This window comes from Ursus americanus, chromosome 16 (genome assembly GCF_024610735.1).
Source record: "Ursus americanus isolate L20-20 chromosome 16, mUrsAme1.1.p, whole genome shotgun sequence".
Taxonomy (NCBI): domain Eukaryota; kingdom Metazoa; phylum Chordata; class Mammalia; order Carnivora; family Ursidae; genus Ursus; species Ursus americanus.
Genome location: NC_142142.1, coordinates 3,955,466 through 3,964,298, shown reverse-complemented (window position 1 = coordinate 3,964,298; position 8,833 = coordinate 3,955,466). Strand labels below are relative to the sequence as shown.

The 8,833-nt window shown below is 41.3% G+C and overlaps 1 protein-coding gene across 1 annotated transcript; it reads right to left on the bottom strand.

The window, feature by feature from the left end:
* Window positions 1-259: 259 nt before the first annotated feature.
* Window positions 260-1,633, bottom strand: OR52B2 (olfactory receptor family 52 subfamily B member 2). The gene has a single exon (XM_045783101.2). It carries the CDS (start codon window positions 1,226-1,228, stop codon window positions 260-262), a length of 969 nt encoding a protein of 322 aa, XP_045639057.2. The 5' UTR covers window positions 1,229-1,633.
* Between the last annotated feature and the right edge of the window lie 7,200 nt (window positions 1,634-8,833).

The following is an 8,833-nucleotide window of genomic DNA, read 5'->3' as shown; positions in this document are numbered from 1 at the left end:
CATGTACACTTAGTTATTATCTCTGGGTTGTGGAGAAGGGATACAAGAAGAGAAGAAGATAAAACAAACAGAGAAACAGGAGAAGGATGCAAAGATGAAGAGACAGAAGAGGAAAAAAAGAAAAGTTGGAGGGGGATGACGACAACGAAGAAGGAAGAGAGAAAGGAAGAGAAGTAAAAGCCCTCTCAGTCCAGAAAATCTCTGTATTTCATGCCTAGTTTCCTTGATAAAGCTTGGAGTGCAGATTCATGCAGAGCCATTAGCCCAGAGGGGAAGCACAGCACCAAGTCTTGATGTCAAAGAACCAGTGGGCTACACCCTCCCGGATCTGCTTAGTCTTCACACCATAGACCATAGGGTTGAGCATTGGTGGCACCACTACATAAAGATTGGCCAGCAGGATATGGACATGTCGAGGAATGTTGCGTCCAAAGCGGTGGGTCAATAATGTAAAGAAGGATGGAACATAAAACATGAGGATGACGCAGAGGTGGGAGCCACAAGTGCTGAGGGCCTTGTGCCGGGCATCCTGGGAGGGCAAACGAAACACTGCTCTGAGGATCAGTGAGTAAGACACAGCAATGAGGATCACATCCAAGATGACCATGACAATGGGCACTGAGAACCCATACCAGATGTTAATGGTGATGTCAGCACAAGCCAAGCGGGCCACTCCAATATGCTCACAGTAGGAATGGGGGACGATGTTGGTCCGGCAGAAGGGCAGCCGCTTCAATAAGAAGATCACTGGGAAGATGATGCAGAAGCTTCGGGTGACAATGGCCAGAGCAATCCTTCCCACAACACTCCGCGTTAGCACTGTTGTATAATGCAAGGGGGCACAGATGGCCACAAAGCGGTCAAAGGCCATGGCTAACAGGATGGCTGACTCCCCCACAAACATCACATGGACAAAGAAAACTTGGGTGACACAGGCATCAAAGGCAATGTCATGGGCGTGGAGCCAAAAGATGGCTAGAGCTTTGGGTACAGTAGTGGTAGACAACAGGATGTCTGTGATGGCCAGCATAGAGAGGAAGAAGTACATGGGCTCATGAAGATTACGTTCTGTGATGATGACCACTATAAGGATGGTGTTCCCCAGGACAGCAGTGATATACATGAGGCAGAGGGGTATTGATAGCCAAATGTGGTAAGCCTCCCACCCAGGGATGCCCAGTAGGACAAAAACTGCAGGATGGAAGATGGTGAAGTTGGTGTGAGTCATGATGCACTTTAGGGTCCTCTCTACAACAACTCAGAAGCTGAAGAGTCTGCTGAAAATGACAGGAACAGAAAGGACCCCTGAGTGTGTGCAGAGATCATAAAAGATAGCATCAGGTTCTAAACTGTGGGACTCTTCTGGCAAGTTCTCCCAGAGAATGCTCATTTTTGGGTGTAGGAATGTAGGAAATTCTGACCCATGGTGCCCCATTAGGATGTACAGCTTCTGTGCCAATCGTGCTCTAAGAACTAGCAGAGGCTTCCCCTGCCTCCAGTCACCCTATTCCCAAAGTTTGGCCCCATTACATTTTTCTGACCTCATTCTACCATTCTACACAAGTGGCATTTGCACACTTACCTGTTTTATACTTATCCCTCCCCCCAAGTTTTTACTCCTTCTCTGTTTACTTAAATTTCCCTCCCCTGGCTATGGACTCTGGGAAACAAACTGAGGGTTTCAGAGGGGAAGGGGGTGGGGAATTGGACTAGGCCAGTGATGGGTATTAAGGAGGGCACATATTGCATGGAGCACTGGGTGTTATACGCAAACAATGAATCATGGAACATTACATCAAAAACTAATGATGTACTGTATGGTGACTAACACAACATAATAAAATTTTTTTTTTAATTTCCCTTCCCTTCCACTTCTACTTACACAAATTTTAACCTTAAATTGCCTCCTTAAAATATACCAATTTGTAGTGACCTATGTTTATAACAACATATCTCCTTCCTGAGGACCTATTAGCTTAATTATATTCTACCTTGATTATATTTAATCACGTTAAATTTATCTGGCTATTACTTTGAACATTTCATATGATACTAACCTAATATCTTGGCACTTGTGGCTTCCTGTTCATGAAAATGGAGCACCAAGCAGATATCCAGAAGAAGCCTAAGGTATGTATTTCTCCACTCTGGCCCAAATTCAAATCTTCCCTACAGGCAGCAAGGAATGGAGCAACCAATGAAATTGAGAGGGACCATATTCATTGCCTGCTCCTTGTGACTTCTCATGCTCCTCCCCAAATGGTTCCAGAATGGTGTGTCTAGTCTATATCTCCTTATCCTTAAGAAACATCCCCCCCACAGAAAGGAAAACTATTTTGAGTACAAGGAATCAATACACTTCCCTGCGGTTCCATTAATATAGCCCTCCTCCTGCCCCGCTTGTTTCTCACCCTCAAAAAGATTCAGATCTCCCTTCTGCTAAGAAGGGCTAAGCATAAAGTCCTCTCTCCTTAGCTTTTCCCAACTCTCAGGTGAGATTGGTTTCCTGCTGAAGCTCTGGATGACCTGTTAGCTATTAGGACTAGAGAAAGTATGATTAAAACTCTGGAAGGGAACATGGATAAAAGGGACAATAGAAAGAATAAGGAGAGAATCAAGAGTATAAGGTTACCAAATAAATACTGAATGGATCTACTACTGATAATCAGAGGGCCCCATGGAGGAAGGCATCCAAAGGAATGAAAGCACCAACTTATGAGTCTATCCCCCTGCCCCTATGCAGATGCACTTGCTCAGAGCACGATGGGCTGCGTGGAGTGAACAATGGGACTACAGGTGGGTACAGAAAACGGAACAGGGCCAGATTCAGAGAAGCATGGTCCCCAAGTGAGCTAATAACATGACATCTTTCAAGGCAGTAGATTTTAAATATTCATTCAACTTCTATTTAGAGGAGAGGCTGAGCTTTCCTGGGATAAGCACAGAGAAAGGCCACTGATAGCATTGCTCTGCCTCTATTCTAAAGCACTGGACCCAAATTTATATAAACAAAAGCCCCACCAGAAAACAAATTCTTTTTCCTTAGAAGAAAAGTTACTGAAAATTTTCCTCATCACTTCTCCCAACCCCATTAGTTATTCATGCATCCCTTCTCAATAAAAGATACCTGATATAAGTCCTCATAAAAACAACTCTGGCTCTCTACTATAATTCTAATGATGTTTTAAAACCTCAACAGTGAGACAGCAAAGGCAGGGCAGAGAGAAGGGCAACGAGACCTGGATGGCTGTTACTGAGGTTCCAGAAAGGTTACTGTGTGTGAAGAAGGACTTTCATTTTATTCAATGGCTTCTGAGGGCCCCATCTCAGCCCTGCCGAGGGTTCTCAGCAGGAGGGTTCTAGGCTCATTTAGGAAGAGGGATGAGAAGAGAGGAAAGTCACAGGCACTAAGAGGCACATCGAAAGTCTCACAGAAAGTACCTCCCAAAATCCTAAGAGAATATCTAGATGAGAGAGAAAAAAGATTCAGAATGGTAGAGAAGGGGCAGGGAGCCATATTGAGTGGGAAGGAACAGGTGTAGTAGGTGAGGACACCAAGTTCTAGAGCCAGACTTCCTGGGTTAATTTCCCAATTCTTCCCTGACTAGCTTCAGGGCAAGTCACTTTACTCTGGCACACCTCCATTTTTTCACTTGTAACATGTGGGTAACAATGAACTGCATGAGATACTCAGGAGGATTAAGTGAGTTAGTTCAGATAAAGTGCTCCAAAGACTAGGTGATTAGTCTTGTTATTACTATTGGTAAGTCTCTTTGGCTATCATCCCATTGTTTTTTTTTTTCAATAGGCAAAACACATTAACAAATATTCAGCAACATTAAAGTCTTATTCTTCATCCAAATATGACCAAAGGAAATTCCTTTACTGAGAAAAAGAAGAGTGAAAGGGATGAGGAAAGTGGCCAATGAGAAAAAAAACAGCCTGAGAACAGATCTCTCAGAAGGACCTGGTGTCACAGAACCAAGACCCGAGGGCTGGGTGGTGCACAAGCAGGTCGTCCACTGACGGACTTAGCTCAGGTCACAGTTATCTGGCAGGCTTCCGTTGAGTGCTTTGAAAAACACCCATCTGTCTCAGCAGAAACAGAGACTGTCTCCATCATTTTTGGAATGCTGGGGGCAGGGCAGAGTGATGGGAGTCAGAGCTTCAGCTCTAGAATCAAGGAGAGACAGGAGCGAGCATTGGGGGAAGAGCCAGTCCAGGCTAAGGTGAAATGCATTTCTTCCCTGCAGCTCCTGAGCTGACTTTGCTGTCTCCTTTTCCTTCCAGGGTCTTCTTTCCTTCCTGCGAGTCCCAGCCAACTCTATTTTTTGGTTATGCCCCTTCTCTCTTTAGGGGGTTATGTAAAAGCCTTTTATGTCTTCGTGTAGTCTAACACTGGAAGACTCTCCTGACATCAGAGGGTTGCACATCACAAATCGTGTTAGATACAACTGTTAGATAACTACACAGGAGTTGAGTCCATTACTTTTTTGCCTAGTTGTATTATGTAGATATTTGTTTAAACAAGTAGTAATTTTATTTTGCCATTTTCTTTGTACATAGGCTTCAGATCTCAGGTGTTTTTCACCACTTTTAGGTTCTTTAAAAGGTACAGGCTCTCCACACTGAAGCAACGTCCCTAATGGATAAAACAGCTTGCCCCTCACCCCAGGTTATAAGGGTGGCCTCTGTTTGCAGCACAATATATTGGAAAGATTAGTTATAAGATGTATCACAAGGAATCCTTTTCAATACATAAGGTGAATGTTTATCTTTTTAATAAATTGGAGCAAATGCAGATTTATATATCTAATAACCTCACTCTTGCTCACGTGCACTTAAAGCCAGCATGTAAAGTCTTTTCATAACCTAAAGCCAGTATTATCTATACTGCAGAGGTACTGATATACCCTTAATTCACTGACATGATGACTCATGTTTTTTAATACATAAACATCTCAAGAAAGATTTCCACCTACCCATTTGTTTCACTCCCAATAAGCATTGTGAAGATTTTGTAAAAATCTGAGTAAGCATATGGTGGTGTACCATGTGTAAATATCATCTGCCATATTTGTATGTTGTGATGGCAAAATCATAGAGAACCCAGCTCCAAGGCACAATCTCTTGTCCCAATCTCTATACCTGTTCTGCAAAGTACAGGATGGGAGACAGAATGAGGACTTTCCTGGCTTATCCAGATTACCAAGAATAGTTTCCTCAAGAGTCCTCCTCAGTTTGGGACTAAGAGTTCACAGCACTAAGCACAGAGTCTGGCACATCATAGGTACTTAGGAAATATTTGAACAAATGAACCATGGCATTAGCGAGTTAATCTTTCACCCGTAGCTTTGCCTGTTTCACCAACGTACTGATCAAAATCTGAGCCATTTTCATGATTATCCCCCACTGATAAACTCTGTCTTGGCACAGTCTGATTCTAACTGCTCTATGAACTGCCCTCAAACATTTATCAGGGGCACCTGAGTGGCTCAGTGGATAGAACATATGACCTGACCTCAGGGTTGTGAGTTTCAGCCCTAAATTGGGTGCAGAGCCTACTTTAAAAAAAACAAAAAAATTTTTTTTAATCAAAAAGTCTCTTCCCCCACATTCTCCAATACTTTCCCGCACCCCATTCTGCATTCCCATTCCTAACCAGTGCCACCTCCTAGTCCAACTGACATCTCCCTCTGTGCCCACCCTCCCCACCCTGTGGTCTGCAATGCTGCAATCCCTCTCTTATCCTCTGTCTCATTCCCACATCTCTACTTCCTGTCTCCCAGCTCTAGTCTCTGTCCTTCACAGATTCTCCTAAATACACAAACACTCACACTCAACACTCCTGCCAATCCCTCCCCCGCTACCCTCGATGCTCTTAAACTCACCTACTATATCACAGTATCAGCTGAAGGACTGAGAAAATGGTAGAGCAGAGCACTGCTCATTCTGAGAGAAGAGGAATGAGAAGAAAAGAGAAAGCTGGAGACTGATCATGTTGGCATGAGGGGGTGTCACGATTCCCCTCTGTTCAGGGTGCTTATATTTGGACTGAGAAGACACATGCTTCCTTCTTCTGGAGGCAGGTGTCAGAGTTACCCCTGGGATCATTAAACATGGGGTCAATGAACTAAAGGAGAAAAGAAAACTCTTCCCCTAATGCCAACAGGGAGCACAAACTCTAGGGATAATTAGTGACTCCAGACAACACACGCAGAAAGTATTTGAAGACACAGCATAAGAGCAGTGACAGAAATCCCAGCAATAACATAGTAACAGTTAAATGAGCCCTCACTACAGCCCTGTCACTGTGTTAGGGCTAAACATAAATTATCTCATTTAATTCTCAGAGTAATCTAATACGATAAGGACCATTATTATAACCATTTGGCAGATAAAAAGACAGAGGTTGAGAGAGACCAAGTAGCTGGTAAGAAGAGAAAACAAAAGCCCCCAGGTGAGCATGTCAGTGTTCAGACTCAGTCCAGAAACTCTAAGAGAGCGAAGAGAGATCATTTTGAAGCAACCCTGCAAGATCAATCACTCAAGGTAAGTTCAAGAAAAGAGAAACTGAGTAAATTAAAGACTGATTAAAATGTTTATACCATTAAAAGCAAAATTTATTTTGTGTGAGCACTTAATTAAAGTTGGGAGGAGAGTAATCCTTCCCAACTCATCTTATAACTTTTGGAGCAAAAAGTTGCTAGGAACCCCATAAAGAATAAAGAAAATGACATCAACCCAGCAATCCCACTTTCAGGTATTTACCAAGAGAAATAAATCATAAATTCACAAAAGCCTCGTACACAAATGTTCATGGCAGCTTTATTCATAGTAGCCAAAAACTAGAAACAGCCTAAATGCCCACCAACAGAAGACTCGATAAACAAATTGTGATATATTTACACGATGGAATCCTGTTCAGCAATTAAAATGAACAAACTTCTAAAACATGCATCAATACAAATTAAACTCAAGATCATTATGTTGAGGGAAAGAAGCCAGACCCAAAGGCTACATACTGTATGATTCCATTTATAGGAGTTTCTGCAACAGACAACAACTCATCTGCGGCGACATAAATCAGAATGACTGCCTCTGGGCTGGGAGGAAGCAGAGGGAGTTTCTTTGATGAAAATACTCTACATATGGAGACGTCTGAGTTTCATGTGTGTCCATATTTGTCAGAAGAAGGATTTTTTGAAGCATCAGAAACAATGAACAATGAAAAGAGCAGAAATATAGGTAAATTCTTCTCATGAGTTTTCATTTCACATACAACAGTAAAAGAAAAAGAAAAATACCAGCTGATACTCAAGATAATGATATTTAAACGTGGGAAGAGCAAAGGGACATCTAAATGGAACTGTTTTTCACATTTTACTAAAAGTGGTGAAAAGTTGATACCAGTGGACTATGAGTCATATATGTATGCTTCAATGAAACAACCACAAAGAAAACTGTACAAAACCATACACTCAAAACCCTATAAATAAATCAAGAAGGAATCCTAAGAAGGTTCAAATAACCCACAGGAAGGCAAAGAAACGGAAACAAGAGTCACTGAAGAAACAAACAGAAAGCAGTAAGACGGCACACTTAAGCCCGTCACATATTACCAATTACCTTAATTATAAATGGTTTCAGTATACCAATTAAAAAACAGAGACTGAATTTTAGAAAAACACAACTCAACTAGATGCTGAAAATTAAAGGATAGAAAAATATATATCATGTAAACATCAAAAGAAGTAGGAGTAGTTATATTGATATCAGATAAACTGGACTTCAAAGCAAAGAAAATTAATAGTAACAGAGACACATTAACATAGTGATAAAAGGATCAATTCACCAGGAAGATACAATGATCCTAAATACATACACACCAAACAACAGAGCCTCAAAACACATGAAGCAAAAACAGAAAGAACTCAATGAAAAAATAGACAACTCACCATATAATTTAGAACTTCAACAGCCCTCTCGGTGTTAAAGTTCTATCTCAGCAACTGATAGAACCACTAGACGGAATATCAACAAGGAGAAGGGAAACTGACCAACACAGTCGGCCAACGGGATCTGACTGAAATGTATAGAACACTCCACCCAACAACGATAGAACATAGTTTTTTTTTCTCAAGCACCCCTGGACATTTATCAAGATAGACCTTAGCCTAAGCCATAAAACAAACCTCAGCAAAATTTTTTGAATCAGATCTTTAATATATTGAGTCAGATGTCCAATATTTATCATTTCAGAGATGTATACAATTATACATATATAGTTAGGAGAAATGCTTGAAAAAAAACAAAGTGTATAGTTTGGTCTTTATATATATATAAGCATGGAAATATGTATACGAAAATTTTAACAGTAAGTTCTTTAAAAGATGATATTAGGAGTGCTTTTTATTTTTCTTTTTTGCTTATTCCTACATTCTAATTTTTCTGCAAGAGTACATGAGTTGCATTATAAAAATTTTGCAGTTTATGTTTTAGAAACATATGCATAATCAACTGAACTTTAGTGTTAATCCAGGCTATTTTTTTGAAGTTCTCTTTAATGTGTGTGGTGAACCATTTGTTAAGTCAAAGAATGTGTGATAGCATAGTAATATTAACTACTGGCTTGTCCACATTATTTGAGTTGCTTCCATCACTCAGTTGGTTAAACATCTGCCTTCTGCTCAAGTCATGATCCCGGAGTGCTGGGATCAAGTCCGGCATCGAGGTCCCTGCTCAGCGGGGAGTCTGCTTCTCCCTCTCCCTCTGCCACTCCCACTTGTGCTGTCTCTCCCTCTCAAATAAATAAATAAAATCTTCAAAATAA

Bases quoted from the DNA above. Each gene is read 5' to 3' on its own strand.
- OR52B2 (XM_045783101.2), bottom strand. From the start codon at position 1,228: ATGACTCACACCAACTTCACCATCTTCCATCCTGCAGTTTTTGTCCTA.